Source organism: Onychomys torridus, chromosome 11 (assembly GCF_903995425.1).
Source record: "Onychomys torridus chromosome 11, mOncTor1.1, whole genome shotgun sequence".
In the NCBI taxonomy this organism is placed as follows: Eukaryota; Metazoa; Chordata; class Mammalia; order Rodentia; family Cricetidae; genus Onychomys; species Onychomys torridus.
The window spans coordinates 7,043,780-7,066,449 of NC_050453.1; the positions used below are offsets into that span (position 1 = coordinate 7,043,780).

At 41.1% G+C, this 22,670-nt stretch overlaps 1 protein-coding gene across 2 annotated transcripts in view; it reads right to left on the reverse strand.

Annotated features, from left to right (window-relative positions):
• The window catches only part of Ush2a (usherin), a 701,257-nt gene that overhangs the window by 411,132 nt on the left and 267,455 nt on the right, over positions 1-22,670 (reverse strand). For both annotated transcript variants that reach the window (XR_004946207.1, XM_036202543.1), the window contains exons 21-24: positions 15,894-16,024; positions 6,115-6,241; positions 4,746-4,847; positions 492-671 (exon numbers count right to left, since the gene is read on the reverse strand). Coding sequence is in view for 1 of the 2 variants with exons in the window: in XM_036202543.1 (XP_036058436.1) it covers positions 492-671; positions 4,746-4,847; positions 6,115-6,241; positions 15,894-16,024 (540 nt within the window). In the remaining variant the exon portion in view is untranslated. The remainder of the gene's footprint in view (positions 1-491; positions 672-4,745; positions 4,848-6,114; positions 6,242-15,893; positions 16,025-22,670) is intronic.

Below are 22,670 nucleotides of genomic sequence, written 5' to 3' on the forward strand. Positions count from 1 at the left end.
ACTGATAGATACATAGCAGGAGTTGTAACGGTTACATTTGATATTCATGCTTTGAAAATGCATGTAGAATTCTACGAACACACTTACGCGATTTACTCATTAAGGTAGATTGGATGGGGGAGGTTAATCTAGACGAAGAGGAGAACAAATGCACTGCTATAGCTTGGCTCTTGAATGTCCTCAAATCTTTCAAAAGGGACGTATAATAGGAGACCATCAGGACCGACAAGGAGGCACTAGAAGGGGAGCCTCTCCTCATTTTCTTTTCTGCTCATTGGCAGTGAGTGATTTCACAGGGCCCCACACTCCCACCAGGATGTGCTGCGTCCCATGCATGGTCAGAATTCACAAGGCTGACTGACCATGCACTGAAACCTGGAAACCTGAGAGCCAAAGTTCACCTTTTAGTTTCTCAAGTCAACACTCCTGAATAGTTTGTGATTGTGATAGAAAGTTGATTAACACATGCTGAGTCACCAGCCATGTCTCACCTGCTCCCAGGAACTGGACTCCTTCCTCCAGGGCAGTGGGGCACCCCTTCCAGCTGTGATACATGTTAACCTGCTCCTCGGAACTCTGCCAATCCAGAGGCATCCAAGTCACAGAGGGGCTATAACTCTTCATAACGTACACATCCTTGAGGCAGCCCACAAAGCCTCTTTGGATTATCTCTGCAGACATGATAGGCATCAGGAAACACACATAATTCATTTGTTTGGACTTTATTTTTTAGCCATCCATTTTACCCAACACTCAAAGGGAAGAGACCTGCAAGCATTCACACCCAAGTCCCCTGTGGTAGTTTGAAAGAAAATGGCCCTCAAAGGGAAAGGCACTATGAGGAGGTGTGGTTTTGTTGAAGTGGGTGTGGCCTTGTTGGAGGAATTGTGTCACTATGGAGGCAGACTTTGAGGTCTCATATATGCTCACGCCACATGCAGTAAAACAGACCACTTCTTGTTGCCTGTGAGACAAGATCTAGGGCACTCAGCTAGTTTTCTAGCACCATGTCTGCTTGCACACGGCCATATCACACCATGATAATGATGGACTAAACTTCTGAAAATATAAGCCACCTCAATTAAATGTGTTCCTTTATAAGAGTTGCGATGGTCATGGTGTTTTTCACAGCAATAGAAACTGTAACTAAGACATCCCCCAAATTCTCTAACAGTTTATGCAAATACCACCTTGGTAGCTACAGTGAATGGTTGCAATGTTCATTTTGGCTCTGGATCACTCACAATGAATCTACAAAAAAATAAGTTTATGCAAAACGAAACAAAACAAACAACAACAACAACAAAAAACTTTGTTTTATGCTATGAGCAAGAATATTGCCTTTTAAATTAACCCAGAAATTTTTGTCATAAGCCTCCAAACTACACGCTGTTGTAAGTGAGTTTTAGGGCTGGGGGACAGGGCTGAGTTGGTAAAGTACTGACCACAGCATAAGGACCTGGGGTTTGGATCCCCACCACACACTTAAAAAGCCCAAAGTCCTTTCCTCTGAGCATTATGTGTTGATAAACCCAGTGCTCAGGGGCTAGGGGTAGGCACAGGAGGGTCACTGAAGCTCATTCATTAGTCAGCCTAGTTAAATCCATAAACTTTGGTCTTTGTGAAACATCCTGTCTTAAAAATAAGGGCAGAGAGTGATTGAAGGAAGACATCGCATATAGACCACTGATATCCACAAGCACATGCACATGCTCATAGGTGCATGAGCACCCATACACATGAATGCCTCCCCCACAAACATACCTTGAATTTTCTTTTACTCTAGCCCCATATTGGATGCCAAAATGTTGTTTTTCTTTTTTTGGGGGGGGGGCACCACCCACCTCCCAAGTAAATCACTCACAGAGGTTTATTCTTAATTATGATTGCCTGGCCATAGCTTGCCTTGTTTCTTGACAGCTTTTCTTATCTTAAATGAACCCACCTGTCTTTTGCCTCTGGGCTTTTACCTTTCTCTATTTCTATAAACCTTTCTTTCTTACTCAGTTGCTGATTATGTATGTACCTGGGTGGCTGGCCCCTGGAGGCCTCCTCCTTTTCTGGTTTCTTGATCTCCCAGATTTCTCCTTCTATATCTTCTCTCTGCCCGTCAGCCCTGCCTATACTTTCCCCTGCCTTGCCGATGGGCATTCAGCTCTTTATTAGACCATCAGGTGTCTAGACAGTAACACAGATTCACAGAGTTGAACAAATACAACATTAATAAAAGTAACACACCTTAAAATAATCCCCAACACACACACACACACACACACACACACACACACACACACAAAACTACTTCCCCACACACACATACATATGAACACATACCCACACACATGGAATGACCCCACTTATTCCAGGGTCCCAGACTTTCCATGACATCTGGAATGCTACACTGAAGCTTTTTGAGAGAAATACCTGAGCCCTAGTAAGATGTGGGAAAAAACAAACAAACCCTAAGATCATTAGTAAGCATTTGAAAAGTGACTGCTGTCAAGGTCATGTAAATTTTTATTATATTTATTCATTTATACATGTGTATCTGTGTGAGCATGTTCATATGGTGAACATATGGCAGTCTGAGGATAGTTTGTCAGAATTAGCTCTTTCCTTCTATCATGTGGATCCCAGGGGTTGAACTCAGGTGGCCTGGCTGGACAAGTGACTTTACCTACTGAGCCATCTTGCCAACCTTTCCTCCCCACCCTGTGGCAACTTTTCTTAGTTTCATTTTGGTGTGTTTTTGTTATTGTGTTCTAAAAGTAGGGAGTATGTGTGTGGAGTGTGTGTGTGTGTGTGTGTGTGTGTGTGTGTGTGTGTGTGTGAACTTGACACAGGCTAGAGTGATAAAAGAGGAGGAATCCCATTTGAACAAATGCCTTCACAACATTGGCCCATAAAGCTGGATGGTAGTGGTGTGGCTCACACCTTTAATCTCAGCACTTGGAGGCAGAAGTAGGTAGGTCTCTGTGAACTCAAGGACAGCCCCATCTGCAAAGTGAGTTCCAGGACAGCCAGGGCTATTACATAGAGAAACACTGTCTTGAAAAACAAAAACAAAAACCATTGGACCATAGACAAGCCTCTTTTCTGGAGTAATGGTTGATATGGAAGGGCCCCCGCACATTTTGGGTAGTGCTACCCCTGGACAAATTGCCTGGGTGCATACAAAATTCAGTTGAACAAGCCACTAGGAACAAGGCAGTTCTCACCATGGCTTCTGCTTCAGTTCCTGTCTTGAGTTCCTGTCTTGATTTCCCTCTACATGATGGTCTACAACTGTATGCTGAAACAAACCCCGTCCTTCCAAAGTTGATTTTGTTCACTGTATTTTATCACAGCAATAAAACACTAATTAAGATAGGAGCTTACTTTATGAATGTCTTTAAAATGTGTTTTACATTTATTTTATATGTATGAATGAATGTTCTATCATCTATATCTATTATCTATCATCTTTCCAGTATTTTATCTACTTATCTATTTATCATCTATCATTTATCTACTCATCTATTTATTATCTATCTTCTTTATATCATTTATCTAATTATCTCTCTCTCTATCTATCAATCATCTATCTATGTCTGCATATCATATGTGTACCATGCCTGCAGAGGTTAGAAGAAGGTGCCATTTGGTGTACCACCATATGGGTGCTGAGAATAGAATTCAGGTCCTCTGAATGAACAAACAAGGCTCTTATTTACTGAGTATCTCTCCAGCTCCAGTATCTTAATCATGGAGCTTTTTGGATTGGTTTGGGATCATTTGTCTGTAACCTCTTGTGTGACTCTCTAACAACTAGTGTATTGACTCTTACACAATATAATTGGAATGTTCCTCAGACTTCTGAGAGTCAAGTTTTCCATTCATGTGTCATTTCCAATGAATTAAAAATCTTAGAAAAATATTTACACACATCCTGCAATTATACAAACCTCAGTTAATTTGTATATGTCATTTTCGGCAAAAGACTAATGAATCTTTTGGATACAAAAAACTGAGTATTGACAAGGAAAGTAGACCTACTGGAGGTGTTTGGAAAGAGAGGCCTAAGAATCGCCGTGTACTGAATCTACCAAGTTGAGCTGAATCCCCAGGTGAGTCTTTGCCCTGGAGGAGATGGGAAAAGGGAGGAAGGGATGGGAGGAAGTTGGGGGTGGGGGTGGGAGGGGGGAAAGGGGAATCCATGGCTGATATATAAAATTAAAACACAAATATTTGTATGAAAAAAAATAAAATAAATATATTTTTTAAAAAAAGAATTAACATGTGTGTTTAGGGAATGTAAGTAACACCTATTTATACTTATAAGTGCTGTAAATGGACTGCACTTGGCTTTGAGTATAACATTATGGTGATTGGTTTTAATTGTCAGCTTGATACAATCTAGAATCACCTGGTGAGAGTCTCAATGAGTGATTATCTAGAGCCTTTGGGCTCATCTTTTGGGGGACAGTCTTGTTTAAGGTATTAATGCGTGATGTGGGAAGAGCTAGCCCACTGTGGGCATTGCCATCTCCTGGGTTTGAATCTTATTATGTAAGAGTGGAGAAGGCGAGCTGAGTAGTGAGCAGGCATTGTGTGTGAATGGGACCAACAGCTTCAAGCTCCTATTGTGACCCTCCTTGAGTGATGGACTACTCTTCATTCCTTAAAGTTGTGTTGCTGGGTATTTTTGTCCCAGCCACAGAAATGAAACTGGGACAACAAATACTCCCACTTCCTGTGAAACTCACCAACCCGTTTTTGGAGGATGGAGTGACCTTGTGGCAGCCCGCCCACAAACAGTCCAGTGTAGCCTCCCATCATGGTACTCCTGTTTAGAGAAGCTGAGGAGCCTGTAGGGGAAGAGATGAAAATCACAGCTTTTCCTGGGAACTCTTCAAGTGAAACTCATCACAGATCTTTGGTACCCAGCTCTCTTGATTCTGTTTTAAGCTCCTGTCTATCAGGTTCCAGATCAGCCAGCTGCTTTAAACCCACCCACATCTAATCAGCAGCCCCTTCTGTTCTACTACAATGGCCTCCTTTTCAGTTCTTAACATGTAACATAAAGTGTTTTCCTATCCCCAGGACCTACTGCCCACTGATCCCTTGGTTCAGGCCTGGTTTCCACTTTTTCCTGACCTGAAACGTATTTCCTTCTAGATATTTTCATGTTTTTTTTCTTGGCCTATCATTTCTCTGCTCAAATGTTATTAGAAAGTCCTTCCCCAGTAGGCCTGGGTCAAATTTAACACTGCTCCCAATGCATAAACCTTTTGTGACAAAGGCCCCATGTCATTAGCTGTGAGGCTCTACAGATCGGGATAGTGACTGTCACATGGTGTACCCAGAATGCTCCTCAGCATCTTAGAGGGTAAATTAGGATGGATTTTCCTACTTCTCTCAGTTTTCCACTGAGTTTAAAGCCTTCTCAGCACAGGCAACACCCACCTATCCCGCTTTTCCATTCTTGTAACTCTCTAGCACTTTTTACTTTATTATCTTCTGCCCCCACTTCCATCTAAACTATAACCTCTACAAAGCTCTGTTTACTCTGTTATCTGAGCACCCAGAACACTAGTAGAACATAGTAGGAGCTCATTAAATCTCTATTACCCTACATGAATGAATGAAAGCTTACATCAGTGGACGAAAATGGAAGACAGAGCCAGTTGGAAAGAGAACCATACTCAAACGCAAACATTGGGTATGTGGAGACAGTCCTGCCTACCCACCCCAGAAGTGGGAGAGCTTATTTACATTTCTGAGCCTTGGTTCTTCTCATCTCTGTGTGTAGATATCTGTTTTCCTTGCTTGCCTTCTGGATGCAAAGGGGAACTAAGTAAGGTAATTAAAGACCCTTGTGAGGTGTGGAGAATGCACAAGATGCAGAATGAACACTGATGACTTCGTTCCCATCTCTGCTTTACTGGAGCCCTACCTAAATGAGAAGCCCATGGCCAGAGTTTACAAGTAGAAGAGCAAAGAGCAACTAAGTGACAGATTTCATGGGGACTCATGTGAAACTGAATGAAGAAATCAATGTGAAATTCACATGTGCGCGCGCGCACACACACACACACACACACACACACACACACACAAACACAGAGTTCTTACCTGTATACTGTCCATCAAGGGTAATTTGGCCTAAAGCCTGATGCCTAGCCACAATGATTTCATGCCACTGTCCATCACTGTATTGTTTACCATGATCATCAGTTGTGGTAACCTCCACTAGTGATCCCTTAAGAGAATGAATGAACAATGAATGCTCACATTTAGATGCCAGTGACACGTGACACTGTATATTTCTTTCTTTTTTAATAAATATTTTAATTTTATGATTAATTTAATTTTACATATCAGCCACGGATTCCCCTGTCCTCCCTCCTCCAATCCCCCAGCCCCCCCCCCCCCCCCCCCCCCCCCGCCATCTACCCCCTTATTCCCACCTCCTCCAAGGCAAGGTCTCCCTGGGGGATTCTGCCCAGCTTGGTAGCTTCAGTTGAGGCAGGTCAGGTCCCCTCCTCCCTACACCAAGGTTGAGCAAATTGTCTTAGCATAGGCCCTAGGTTCCAAAAAGCCAGCTCATGCACCAAGAACAGGTCCTGGTTCCACCGCCTGGGGGCTTCCTAAACGATCATGATAGAACTCTCATCCAGTGACTGATGGAGGCAGATGCAGAGATCTACAACCAAGCCCCAGGTGGAGCTCTAGGAGTCCAGTCAGCAAGAGAGAGGAGGGATTATATGAGCAAGAGATATTGAGACCATGACTGGAAACAACACAGGGACAAATACCTAAACTAGTGGAAACACATGAACTGTGAGCCAATAGATGAGGAACCCCCATGGAACTGGACCAAGCCCTCTGGATAAGTGAGACAGTTGATTAGCTTGAACCGTTTAGGACACTGTATATTTCTTATAAACCAGTTCACAGATTTCATCATTGTGATCCCAATACAAAGCAGCCACTCTTTCAGATAGAACTCGACATGCATGCTGGCATCTGGTGATCATGATGACCATCCTGTGGTGTGCATCTGAAAACCACAGTGACCAAATGGAGAGACCTCTCCAGACCAGGACTGTCTTAACAAAGGCACTTGTATTTTGGGTATCTATATTCATATTTTAACATTCATGGAGGAACTGTAAAGAGGAGAAGAATTTAAAACTGAAAAAAGTTGTAAACATATATTTTAAGGATAAACAAGCATCAGGAAAATTAGCTTCTTGTCACTAATAATTTTATAATATGCACTATAAGAGGGAATGGGAAATGAGTTGGGTTAAAGATATTTATTGAACTTATATGTGTAGTTAAATTTGGTTTTCAATGCTTTGTACTCTCAAATCTAGCATTTATAGCTTTGGTAGGACAGTAACAACACAGTGAAAAATGGATTATTGAGTAGATAAGATCCAGTGAATGGCAGATACAAAGAGGAAAGATTGGCAAGGAAAAAGAAGCAATGAAGAAAAGGTGAATAGCCCACCTAGCACGTTAGAGAAAACAGCCTGCCTAGCATGTTAGAGCCATGTGAACACAATTTCAATGTACAAATCAGGATAAATAGAAGAAATTCCATCCCTATTAACCAGCATTTACTATTGTGACTAAGAAAGCAGATCCCTCCAAACCCAAGCAAGACAAATTTAATATCAAGGTTGATTTACCTGAGAAAGAATCAAATATGAAGTTGATGAAAGTTCTTAAAAAATGTAAGCAAGTTTGGTTAAAATAGTACATATTTTAAAAAAATAATCTGGAGTTGAAGGGATGACTCAGTGGGTAAGAGCCCCAGCTGCTCTTGCAGAGGACCTGGGTTTGATTCTCAGTGCCCACACAGCAGTTTATAACCATGTGTACTCCAGTTTGGAGGGTGGGATGGGTTGGGGTGGGGTGGGGTGGACCCATCTCTCTCTTCTGGCCTCCTCTAGTACTGCATACATGTTACACAGATGCATGTAGGGAAATACCCATACACATAAAATACAAATTAATACTTTAAAAAAAAAAACTTACCCAGAATGTTTCATCAAACTCTAATAATTTTGCTCTACTATTTTTCACAAAGGGAGAAAAACTGGTAATCCTCTACCATGATAGATTTACATGGCATAGCACAAGACATTAACTACAGTTTCTTATGTGAAATATTTCTGTTTACATTTCCCTGAGAATAGGACACATCCACTGTATGCATCCAATTGTCTTTTGTCAAGCCTCATAATATACTCGGCAACACACATAATGTATAGAATCTCATGCTACCCATGTTAAGACAGCAACAACAACAACCACCAAAAAGAGCCTTTATTTCCCACAAGCACAGTAGTTGCTTCTCACATGGCCAGTACCCCAACTTACATAGACAATCTGGTCAGTGAGACACATGACCATTTTTAAAGTTATCTCTAGTCTTAGACTTTCTTCTGTTCTCTGTTTTTTTTTCCTACATATTCCTTTATTTTCCTCAACTCTATTTCAACATTTTAATATTTTACAAACACACATTTCATTATCGTAGTTTAATAATTAAAACCAGAACTGGTGTCGTGCCCAATTAATGTGCCCTGGTAGCATGCCCATTAGTTTTTCCATTAGTGAATTCAACAATACTAATGGGATTACTAGCATGGGATGCTAATTGGGTGTGACATAAGAAACTGGCTTACTTCTGAGCATACCCTTGCTAATGATGAAATTAATGAGCATTTTATTAAACGCTGTCTCATCAAAGTGTACTTAGTTAGCGTTAAAATTGTTACAAACGGTTCTGCATTTTAAAGATCAGGTGTGTGAGGCAAGGCTCTACACATTTGTTTGGCAGTAATCTGCAGCAGGGTAGTTCTCGCCATCAGAACTCCTATTGACTGGACGCAGATCCACTGAGGCAGCCTACAGCAGAGCTCACCAAACTTTCTCTAAGTCTTAGAGGAACTTCGCACAGCATCCTTTGATAAGAATGCCAATATCTGCGTAATAATAGTTCTACAGTCAGGGCTAGTGTTACACATGGAAAACACCAGGCAATTAGACTCTGCTCACAATTATTTGAAAGTTTTATTTTCAAAGGTTCCTTGTCTGTGAAAACATACAGTTCTGTGTTGTTTCTATGAATGCCACTGCGTATAGAATCCTGAAAGGTTAAACTGGGTGATAAAATATCATCTCATCAAATCTATACAAAATTGGAGTAGCCAAATAAAGGACTAAACTGTTATAGCTATTTTAGAGACTCAATGAAACTATAAAGTTTCAATTAATGTCTCATTTTTGTCCCCTTTTAAGCTTTATTTTTATTCATTTAAATTGCATGTGCATGCATGTGCGCATGTGTGCGTGTGTGTGCTCGTGCAAGTGTGTGTTTCATGTGTGCCTGCATTTGTGTGTGTGTGTGTGTGTGTGTGTGTGTGTGTGTGTGTGTATGTATCTGTGTGTGTATGATTGCAGCTGCCTGTAGAGGCATCAGATATCCCTGGAGCTGGAGTTATGATAGTTGTGAGTCACCCATTGCCTCTGATAGGGATTGAACTCAGGCCCTCTGTAAGATCAGTGTGTACTCTTAACTTCGGAACCCTCTCCATTCCTTGTTTTTATCTTTTTTAAAAATCTATTTTATCGATTTTAACAATGCCTCCCAGCATTCAGTTCCTGAGACACACGTATCCAGTTTTAACTACCTTTAAGGATCTTTTTTCTTCTCCCTAAATACTTATCCAACAGATCATGCTGGATACATAAGAGAGCAACCGAGTTTTAGATGAATGGCCTCCCTCTGTGTAGGATTTATAGCTATGCAAACAATTCCGTTCTCAGGCTTATTAAGACATTTTAAAATCTTGAAACATGCAAGAGAATATGAAGTTATTTTGAAATTGTGTGGTAGTGACTTTCAAATTCCTAGAAAACAGCTGGTCATGGTGGCGCACACCTTTAATATCAGCACTCAGGAGGCAGAGACAGGCACCTCTCTATGAGTTTGAGGCCAGCCTGGTCTACAGAGTGCATTCCAGGACAGCTAGAATCATCACACAGAGGAGCCCCATCCTGGAAAAACAAACAAGCAAACAAAGAAATAACAACAACAACAACAACAGAAAACTCCTGGAAAATGTCCCTTTCAGGGTTCAAAATCAGATTCCTGTGAATGGACTCAGGCACAGTCCTTTAAAAGTCAAAACCTCAGTTTATTCTGGGAAAGGTCAAAGTATCCAGTAAATAAAGTCAGCAACATGTCACAGAATCATTAAAAGTCAGAAACTTCATCTCAGAAAATGGATGGTCTGATTTAACTATGGTAGAGTTTTAGTCACAATTATCTAACACTTAGCCAGATAATCTGTCAAAAGTGTTTATCATGCATCTATATTTTCCCAAGGATCAGGTTAGGGATAAGGCAGTCCTCACTGGGTCACATTCTGATAAGAAAAACACATTAAGCACATAATTACCAGTGTGGTGGGAACAATGCAGAGTTCCCTAGGTAACCTTGTCTTAATTTACAGAGAAAAGGGAAAAAAATGACTTACAGTGATGCTTAAAGTCCTTAAAAATACACATAAGTATGGTGTCACTATCAGGTGCACAACAGAAGAAATGCACAACAGAAATGCACAACAGAAATGGGTCTACTTCTTTAAATGTGGGGTATCTCTAACTTCACACACAAATCTATATGCAGGTTTCTATCCCAAAATGAGAGCAAATAAAAGGAGACTGTTCAAATTTTTCTCTATTTGGCAGTTTCAATAATTGTCTAAAAATAAGCAGGGCCTTCATTATGCAGTGAGCAGATATGTCCAGCTAACCTGCATTAAATATGAACTCCTTGGCAGTGGGTGAGGGCATAGCCCATGCAAGCTGGTGCTCACTGCTTCTTGGATTGCCTCCTGGCCCAGGACCACTTAGTATAATATATCTGATTACATCTTCTCAAATACACCTGAGGCAAGCCTGCTCAATGAATACCTGACTTTTTCTCAAGTAAGTGAATTGTCAGTGTGCTGAAAGCAGGCAGCTTTTGCCTCATACAGAGTGATTATTATTCTAGACAGAAATGTGCTTACCCAGCACCGTAGATCCCTCCTTTATCCCCTCAGTTGCCCACTTTTGCTAGCAGTTTTCTTATTGCAGTATTTGGCCGGTATCTACCAACTCAGTATATACTTAGGATCAGGCTGTATGGGGCAGGGGTGGAGCAGCTTGGAAGCTGCTGGCAGGGTGAGTTCTGGTGAGAGAGACTGGGGTGGGAGGGTGGGGGGATGGAGGGTAGGGGGCACAAAAGGGCAGAAGTGATGGGAAGTGTTCTCTGCCACTGTGACTTGTACCAGTCTGTCTATCTGAGAAGACTCCAGAGAGCTGGCAGCATCCTCAGATCATGACAGTCCTGTGGCTGAATGAGGAGAGGCATTTTTTGGTCCCTTTATTCCCTGTAGTGCGGTCTTCAAGGTCCCCACACTTTTGAAAGAGAGCAGGACTCACATAAAAAGAGATGGTGTGTTGACATTCGGATCTAGAGACATCAGGTTTTCATTCTCTAAATGCTTTGCCTCAAATGTTTAAGGATGAGGGTATGTCCGTGCATATATTTATTGAAGACTTTAAGTCTGAGAGGGACATCGATAGTTCTTGGGAGTGGCATGCTATCACTATCTCATGTTTGTGTCCCCAAGGCCTAACCCCAGAGCCATGTTCTCTTTCTTTTTTCTAAGTTTTGGTGTGTGTGTGTGTGTGTGTGTATGTATGTATTATGTGTGTTGTATACATGTGTAAGTATGCACATATGTGTATGCAGATGCACACATAGGGGCCATAGGTCAAAGTTCAGTATCATCTTCCTCTATTACTCTCCATCTTGTGTTTTGAAACAGGGGCTCTCAATGAACAAAACCTGGAGTGGACAGACTTTGTTAGGCTGGTGGCCCATGAGCTTCAAGGATCCACCTGTCTCTGCAGACACCCTCACCACACCAGCTTTTTACGTGTATGCTGAGGATCCAAACTCAGGTCCTTAATTCACACATCAAGTACTTTACTCGCTGAACCATCTTCTGAGCCCTGTGAGCTCTTAGCCAAGTTGTGCAGAAAAACAAAAACAAATCTACTCTCAACACCACTTCTCCCACTTGGGAGGGAGATCTTGGTAGCTTCAAGAATGAGCTGCCATCCCCCATCCATGTGAACCTCTGCAGGCAAGTGCTGAAGTGACAAAGGTCCTATTCCATCTGGCTTCTCCAAATATCCCCAGATAGGAACAGGACAGGGGGTGGGAGCAGAGGCTTTCACTCCTCTGCTTCTGCTGCTCACTTTCACTGTTTCCCCTGCTTTGTGTGTGTGAGTTGTTGTTTGTGGAATTAAGCATTTGGTTTCTTTGTTCACCGTGTTTATCTCTGTATTCTCTGAAAACTTTTATTTAATGGTCATTCTTTATCAATGCGATAGAGTTCCCAACCTCCTCATACAATAAATAGGAACTTTAAAAGTCTTTTCTGTCTCTCCTCTTTTGTTTTGTTTTGCTGTGGTGTTCCCTCTGCCCCTGCTTTGATACTCTTTCATTTCAAAAATTATCTCTGCTTGTAAAACCCATGACTAGTCATGCACTCATGGAACACTCAGGGTTAAGCTAACCAGGTGAACTTGATCCTTTACCCTGGTTCTCTTCTGGGGCATTTTAGATAGGTTTCTCTTACCATCCAGATGCCTTTCTGACACAATCTTCATATGGTTTCCAGGCCATATTTTATCCCAAGTTTTTGAATATAGGAAAGCATCCTTGTTAGCTGATGAAAAGAAGCACTGAAGGAATTCTAAAGCATCCTGGAGATAGCTCTGCTCTTCCTGTTGTCTTTTGAGAGACAGGGGCTCGTATAGACTGGGCTGACTTTGAACACTTGGCTATCTTCCTACCTTAGTCTCTTCCTAAGTTACACGAGTCATCCCTGACTTTAGACCTAGACTTCTTGGTTTTAAAATCTGCCAGTTAGTACTTATGGCTCACATGGATCACCCAGGAAATGGGACGTAAGGATACCTACTTCATCCATGTGTCGGCAAGTGGGACCAGATGTGCAGGGCTCTGGGTAGAGAGAATGCGTATCTCAACGCTGGGCACAGGGTTCACCCACTAAATCTTGACTGGGATTTGCTAGGTTTTTCCAATAAATTTCTATTAGATTTTTCTATAAACACGGACATTTTTAAGTGTCATACTATTTTTATCTTGTTCCTCCTTTTCTTGTTGTTCCAGAACTTTCTCCAATGTTATGTTCTACTAATCTGAGCCGCAAAATACCTCTTCTCTAATTAAACTCTTTAAAGTTTTCAAAGGCAAATAATGTTTTCAGTTCTGTAATTGAGTCAACATTAGCATGCTGACATCTGTCTGCAGCTACCATCTGCCCTGCCTCCCATGGCAGTTGCCGCTTCTTGCTCTTTCTCTGGCTATTGGGATTGTTGGTGATGGTGACACTATTATCCACTAACTTTATGTCTATCAGCATCCAATAAGAAGCTGCAGTTCCAGCAGGCAAGGGGCAAACAGTGGTCCTTGTCCTAAGGGTCATCTAATTCCCTAGCCAAGGCCCTATCAGGCCACTTTGAAGAGACCAGGAAGAAACCTTTTCCTCCACATCCCCAGGTCTCAGCTTTGCAAAGTAGGATCCTCAGCCTCACTTGATCCAAAGAGCCCTGGTTCTCCCCACAAAGTCACCTGGTGTCTAAGTCCTAGGTTTCCCCTCAAGGTTACTGTGAGTTTAAGCCCCAATTCTTCCCACCAGGTCACTGGGTTTCATGTTGTAAGAGTCTGAGGCTGTCATCCACAAGTATTAGTTCAGGATCCTAACCACAGCTTGGACACAGATGGGAAAAGCCGGACCAGTTTTGATAATGTCACACCAAGTGTTCATGTCGAAGCACTTTTTATGACTTGAGTCATGGGTTAGAGGGAAGACCTGAACAAATGGAAAGTAAATAATCGTATTGTCTGCTAAATCACTCACAGGTCAGATATGTCAAATGGTCACTAGAACTTCCTAACTGATGAGAAGACGTCTTTCCAGTGGTTTCTCTCAAGCCTGGATGAGCAGACAACTGAGGGAGAGGACTCTTCCATGGAGCTGCCTGCAACTGGGGCAGACATGTCCCACAGATGTGGCATTGTAAACCATGTCCTGTGCTCAGGGAGGTGAAGCAGGAATCTTAGAAGGTCTTATTAATAAAATCAAACCTGAGGCCAGGTATTAGGGTGAATGCTGGATGATCAGAGAAACAGAACATGCCACAGCTTCCTCACCTGGCCAGTTCCTCAGCTGACCCTGTTTGCTCAGACTGGAAGCCTCTCAGTCCTCATTCAAATGGGTCTCAGCTGAACTGCTGCTCCAAAGCCTGAAAGCTTAACCAGCCAAATGCTTCTAGTTTCTGGTCTTGGTGCCTTATATATCTTTCTGGTTTTGCCATTACTCCCTGGGATTAAAAGCTCACTTCTTGGGATTAAAGGCAAGTGTCACCACACCTGTTTCCAATGTGGCCTGGAACTCACAGAGATCCAGAGGTATTTCTGCCTCTGGAATGCTAGGATTAAAAGAGTGTGCTACCACTGCCTATCCTCTATTTTTAATATTGTGGCCGTCTTGTTCTCTGACCCCAAATAAGTTTATTAGCGTGTACAATATTTCGGGGAACACAATACCTCCATAGGGAGGAGATGTAGCTAGCTGAGAGTTACCCATGCGCCTTTGAGTAACCCCAGGAAACTCACTGGTTCACCCAGCCAAACTTGCAGAATCATTTCTTGAGTCTACCATAGGTGTCCTGTCTGGAGCAAACAGACATTTGCTCACGTCTTCCAAGGAAAAGTCACACACACACACACACACACACACACACACACACACACACACACACACATACATGACAATTCAATATTATGTTTGCAAAGACTGACAACTCAGGCCCCCAAACCTTCCATTTTGTGATCATATGATCTCAAAAATCTTTTTTGAAATACTCATAGAATAGTGTAAATTAATTATTTTACCACATACTTTCTAGGTTGCTTCCCAGGGCTACCACCATATTTAACTTTAAAATGATTGGTGTCTGAAAAATAAAGTTTAATGGTACTTAAAAGCTACTTTTTAAATATTTGCTAGTAAAATAGTTAAGAATGAAAGAAAAGGAGAAGGAAGGGAGGCAGGCATGAGAGAAAACATCACAATTTATTGTCTGAAGAAAAAGTAAATCTGTTGAGATTCACTTAAACAATTTGTTGATTTGATTTTGTGACGAAGTCCCATCTGTACCCCAGGCTGGCCCGGAATCCACTATATCCCAAGGCTAGCCTCCCACCCACAGTACTTCTCCAGCCCCAGCTTCTGAAGAACGAGATTCCAGATATACACCACCACACCCACCTATTCATTTTAAATAATCGTAAGCTAGTTTACTAATCCTAAGCACAAAGCTTTGCAGAGTAGATGGGGTTGGGAGAGAGCTCTACTATTTCAACTGTGGAGAGTCATTTCCTTTTTGGAGTTTTCATTTTCCTCACTGGTAGGATGTCGACCACTGTTTCTCAACCTGTGGGTCATGACCCATGTGGAGGCACCTGCATATCAGATATTTACCATTCTTAATAATACCAAAATTGCAGTTATGAAGTAGCAATGAAACAATTTTATGGCTGGGGGGGTCACCACAACATGAGAAACTGTAGTAAAGGCTGCAGCATTAGGAAAGTTGAGAACTATGGCTGTAGAGAACAACCTCTGCTGAATACCTTGTGAGTTTCAGATGAGGATTCTCCATGAACATCTGTGTAATTACCCCAGTGCCCAGCACCCACCTGGCATTCTCAAAAGTGTTAACCATCATGACTAGTAATTTACCTGGGGATTGGAAAGAAAATATGGACGGCCATTCTTCAGTTGAAGGGCAAAATACTCTTCCTGGTTGTCAGGGGACAATGCGAGGATGATCAGCCCTTCAGGCATCCTTGTCCGGAAGCTGGCCTTGATGCCTGGAGATGCAAGTGGCATCGGTAAGTCACGGCTGTAGTTTTGTTGATTCTTTCTGATAAATGTACATTTACTTTCATTATTATTTATGATGCAGTGAATACAGTCAGGAAATTATACACAGCAGCGTGCTGGGATGGCCCCAGTCAATGGGTTTAAATATATCCTGTGTTAAAGGCTAAGTAGCACTTGGAAATTATGTTACCCTCATGTTAATCAATATAAAATGAACTCTAAATATGTTCAAAAAAATCATCCACCTGAAAAGATATGTCAAACCCAAAACTGGATACTTAATAGTATCAGTTTGAAAATATTACCAGAGGGTCCTAAAAGTAAATGACTTTTTGACAGAAAAGAAAAACTCCAAGGGCCTTATTTAAATTCATATGAAAATGAAAGAATCAGTCTAACAATAGATGCTAAAACAAAAAGGCCTGGATAAGCTGGCTTCTTGGAGCTGATTGAGTCAGCAAATGGTGGTAGCCTTCAGAATTGCAGTCTTTACTGACCCTTCAGGCCACACATACACCATTCAATACTCTAATCTCATAGGGCTTCCTGGAACAATTTGCAATGTTCCTCTCACAAACATTGCTAAGACCCATCAGCCCCATCTCCAGTCTTGGGATTCCCCCACCTACACAGCACATATGGTAGAGATATTCCTGTACAGAGGGTGTCTAGCTGAAGGTGCTGAAGCTGGGAGTCAGGGTAAGTACCATGGTCTCATTGGAAATATAAAATTAACAGAGCAGACTGTGAGAATAAAGAGATAAACAACACACCTGAAAATCAAACAAAAGCTAAAACACAATACTAAATAATGAATGAATTCTGATTTAAGCAGTAATACACAATAGGCCAGGATTATAACCACTTGAAAAACTCTCCCTTTAGGCTAAGCTAATAACTGAAGGACCTACAGGGGTAGATAAATTTCATTCTGTTGCTATGACAAACATTAAACACCATGGCCAAAAGTAACTCCAGTGTGTGCAAGGTGTTTTGGGGGGAGCATTTGTTTGAATTTACAGGTTTTAATCCATTATTGAGGGGTTTCAGGGTAGGAACTCAAGCAGGAGCAGGGGATTAGAGCAGAGACTTTGGAGGAGATTCTTGCTGGCTCACCCCAAGGTTCATGTGAGACTAGCTTTCTAATGCAGCCCAGGACCACCTCCCTGGGGATTGGTGCCAACCACAGTGGGCTGGGTCCTCTGACATCAATTAACAGTCAAGGCCATCTTGTCTACCGCCTCTCGATATGTTCACAGGACAATCTGATCTGGCAAACATTCTTCTCAGATGACACATTCTAGGCTGTGTCAAGTTGACTGAGCTTTGGTTCAGTGTAAGGGCCTCAGGACCCATGCCTGGGTCCATCTTCCCACTCCATTCTCTAACACAATACATAGATGTATTTCATAAGCATATTGAGATTTGAGGTGAAAAGAAGGGAGATGGGAAGCTCAGCCTGACCATTAAGTTTTGATCTTCCCTTTGCTCTCAAATGCTATGACTAAAATTATGGCTTTCAAGCTAAATAGCTCAAGGGCATTGAATAAAAATAGCTGTAATTCAGGACATGAAGGGTGCACTGCTCCTTACTGATGGGCAGGATGGCATCTCCAGAGCAGCAGCAGAGATGATGGAAATCAGGGTTTGAGTGAGGGAAGAGGAAAACAGTTATCCAATCTGAGTACACTGTTTTTATCTGTAATTTGAGAAATCTGGGGGATGAAAATTATCCAAGGATTATGAGAATATGTAAATACTTAAGATGCATTCGGGAATATTTTACTTTTTACATGCCATTCAAAGAGTGTACAAATGCATGTGTTTCTCAAAACAAAATTATTGGCAAGCCTTCTAGAACAAAGAAGTGTCTTTTAGACCAACAAACATATGAAGCTGTATTGAGAGGAAGTGTCTCCCATGAAGGGAAAATGAAGTAGAATAAAGGGCATCTTGATTTGATGGTGTCAGCTACTCTTTCTCAGCCTTGACGTCTTGACCCTGTGTTTTCCAAGATGAATAGAAAATGATTTTCTTTCTCCTAGACCTTGGGAGCAAAATGAAAACTTATAATTTTATTGAAGCATGTTCTTAATAATTAGATTGCTATAACTATCCATATAGACAAATCCTAGCATTTGAGCCAAATGCTTACTTTGTATAATTAATTATTTAAATGAACCAAACTCACAAATAAATATATGTAAATATAAACATAATAATAGTTTGATGGATGTATGAAATAAAGAAAATATTATTGAATTTACAATAAGATAGAATGGTTAAATGCACAATTATTCAAAATAATTAACACCCTCTTTTCCCTTAAATAAGCCACATATTTATATATTCCCAAGTGCTGACTTAGGCTCAACCATGTGACTTTCATTGGCCAAAGGAATAAAAGCAGATAGGTGGCCCTGTGTCGGGGTAGAACCTCCCTCCCCTCACTCCCTTCTGCCTCACACATGTGTTTCCATCTTGGGTCCAGGAGGAAGAAAACTTGTGGACCACAGCCAAACAAGTGTCCCACCAGCTTCAGTGTAGACAATTGTGTGAAGCTACGGTACAGCCCAGACAGGTAGCAGAGGGAATAGCAGCTTTCTCATTCCTAAGATGGGGATCTGTTTTTTGTTTGTTTGTTTGTTTGTTTGTTTGTTTGTTTGTTTTAAGGCAAGACAAAGAAGAAAAGTACTAAATTTCATTATCTGTATTTAGAGACAAGAGAAATCGCTTGTGCTGTTTTTAAACTTACACATTCATTTGGGAGATATTTAAGGTACCAAAATTCAGTCGCTAGTGGGACAAGTATCAGCAAATATGTCAAGTGATTATGTGTACACAGATATATTTGAGTGTATATATGTATATACACACTATAACAAGAAAGAAAAAAATATATGAAATAAAACACAGTATGTATAAGACTAGACAAATGCCAAATTCATAAACAAGCAGATGGAGTATAAATTCCAACTCTGATGATGGCTAGAACTACACTTATCTGTGGATACAAGGGCAGACATTTAGAATACAGTTGAGAATTATACCGCTTAAGGAGTGTGGCAACAGTAGATTAAACTCACGGGTCCATGACCTCACAGTTGTTGGCTAGATTTGCAGTGCCAAGCGTGGATTCCCTCTTACTGAGGGGAACTTAAGTTCAATTAGATGGCTGTGGGTTACTGCTCTCGGGAGTCTAACCCAGTTAATCATCTATAACACAACTCTGCACCTAAGGAAACATCACAGAAGATGCGACAGAAAGACTGTAAGTGCCAGAGGACAAGGATATCTACTATGAGATACTGTCTTCCAAGCACACCAGGGAGCTGCACACATGAAATTTTAATAACAGTTCTGCATAATGTGGTAGACAGTTCACTTCCTGTTGCTTGTGAGTTAAGGTGTAGAACTCTTAGCTCCTTCTCCACCACCATGTCTGCCTGCATGCTGCCATGCTCCACCATGATGATAGTAATGGACTAAACCTCTAAAACTGTAAGCCACCCCAATTAAATGTTCATAAAAGTTGTGGTCATGGTATCTCTTCACAGAAATAGAAACCCTAAGACAATTAACCAAGAACAAATGCTGACTAGTTTTGTAAGTCTCAACCCCAGAGAAATTGTAGAAATAGGAAGCTTTACATTCACATGATTTTCCAGGAGAATGTTTGTTCCTCCACACTTTGATGAAAACAGGTATTTCAAAACACAAAAAGTTAATGTTGTTTTTGTCTAGTTGTTTTATTATTGGAGACGGCAAAACATTCAAATATATTAACCATTAGTATTCAGTATTTTTTAAATTACACATGTATTTCTTCGCCCAATTTCAAAATCTCTGTGGCCATTTCTATATAATATATAGAGCCTGTTGTACAATATGTGTTGTCAAGGACTGCGAAGTACTACCCTCTTTGTCCTAGAGTGTGGAAATCTCACTCACTGCTGGTCTCCATCATTTTACACACATACACGCACACACTTTCACACTCACACATTCAAACTAAGTACATGTACACATTCACACTCATATACCATACACACATATTCACTCACATACACAGCACACACATTTACACACACACACATTCATACCTTCACACACATCCACACTAATATACATACAGCACACATACATTCACACAGCACACACACATTTATATACACAAGCACAAACACATTCATACTCATACACACATTCACAATATGACACAAATAAACATTCACACTTACAGACATTCACATTCACATATACTCACACATCACACTCACACACATTTACACACTCATAAACTCACACGCACATTCACACACACAGCACACTCACATTAACACACATTCATACTCACATAGATAGCACATACATTCATACTCACATATTCACACTCACATGCACACATTCATACTTACATGCACACAGCACACACACACTTACATACCACACACTCATTCATACTCACACACATTCATACTCATATACAATCACACTCATGCAATAACCACAAACACATTCACACACACAGCACACATACATTCACAAACATAAACATTCACAATCACTGAATAACCACAAACACATTCACGTACAGACAGCACACACACATTCACACTCACAATTCACACCCATATACACTCACACTCACACAATAACCACAAACACTTTCACACACACAGCACACACACATTCATACTCAAACACATTCACACTCACACACCCCCATATGCACAGTACACATTCACTTTATTCTTTTTATAAGATAATGGTCAGAGTGACCCACCAGAAGAATTCCAGTCCCTTCACTGCCTCTTCCTAGTGCTGGCCCAAGGTGAAGAGTCTTACTCTCCAGGCTCCATTGTGTCTCCCATTTCTTGTTACACATTCTCTTCTTTTTTCCATTCTGTCTGAGTCATGGTCTTTGTAATTGTTCTTTCCCACAGACCCGCACAGTTTGACATCTCACCCTTCATTGTGTTTTCACAGATGCATCTCCCCTTTGACTGCTCTATTAACAGTGAAACCAGCCCTTTGCTTTGGCCCTTTCCATCTCATCAGCCTCTCTAGCAGTAACTCTGCTTTCATCATTCATTTAATCACCGCCCCCATTCTCCGCCCCTTAAAAAGCAACTGCCATTTCATTTCTTTGTTCATGACAAGAGACTTCTCAAATTGCTTTGCTTCTTTCTCATATTTCATAGTTTTACAACCATTGTCAGGCTCAGCAGTTTGAACATTAGCAGAAATCTGGGGTTGGCATTTCCAGGAGAGATCGGATGGATTAGGTAATAGAATCTTGTTCTGCCTTTTAATTTGCATTTCTAGAATGAATGCTGAATATGAGCTTTTCTCACAGCACGGTTCCTCACTGGGATAAAGCTTCACCACATTTTGACATATATAGGTGTCTTAGTCAGTGTTCTATTGCTGTGAAGAGACACCATGACCATGGCTACTCTTATAAAGGAAACCCTTTAATTGGGGCTGGCTTACAGTTCAGAGGTTTAGTCCATTGTCATCAAAGCAGGGAGCATGGTAGCATGCAGGATGAGTGTTCTACATCTGGATCCAAAGGCAGCAGGAAGAGACAAAGAGCTACTTGGCCTATTTTGGGTGACTGAAATATCAGAGCCTACCACCAGTGACATACTTCCTCTAGCCAGGCCACACCTCCTAATCCTTCTATGTAGCACCATTCTGCTGCGGGATAATGCTTTTGTACACTGGTTTAATAAAATACTGATTGGCTAGTAGCCAGGCAGGAAGTATAAATGGAATAAGCAGATAAGGAGAATTCTGGGAAGAGGAAGGCTGAGTGAGGAGACACCATCCCACCATCCAGGGAGCAGCATGTAATGACACACAAGTAAAGCCACAGAAACCATGGCGACATAGACATATAGATTAATAGAAATGGGCTGAGTTTAAGTGTAAGAGCTAGTCAGTAGTAAGTAAGCCTGAGCTAATGGCTGCACACTTTTAATTAATATAAGCTGCTGTGTGTTTACTTGGGTCCCATCGGCTGCAGGACTGGTGGGTAAGAGAGATTTGGACCTTGGGCCAGGTGGGAAACAGGGAACTTGCAGCTACACCACTCATTGATGACTAAGCATTCAAATATACAAGCTTATGGGGGCCGTTCTTATTCAAACAACCACAAAGGGGGTTTCATTTTAATTTTTTTTTAAGTACTCTTTCTCTATAAAGGATTTGATCTCCTTGCCTGTTACAGACTAGAGCCACTTAACACTGTGCTCTATTTATTTATTTAGTCAGACAGTGTGAGATTCAGCTATATTTTTGTTTTCCTCTGACTATTTTTAAATGTTCTCAGAGTGCATCAGATGCTGGAAGAACTTTGTTTTGTTGACTCCTGCATCTTTAACACCTTGAACAGTGGCTGGCACAAAACAGAGTCCTCCAAATATTTATTAAATAAATGTTTAATCTTGGGAATACTATTTTTAGTATATTAACACTTTGTCCTGAGTCAGTCTCTGTACTGTATTCTGTTCCACAGATACAGTTTTGTAGTAATAGAACATTTTTATCTCATAATATTTCTTATATATGACAACTTGTTCTTCCTTTCAATTCCTGAATAGACTAGAACTCAGCTTCTCAATAAAG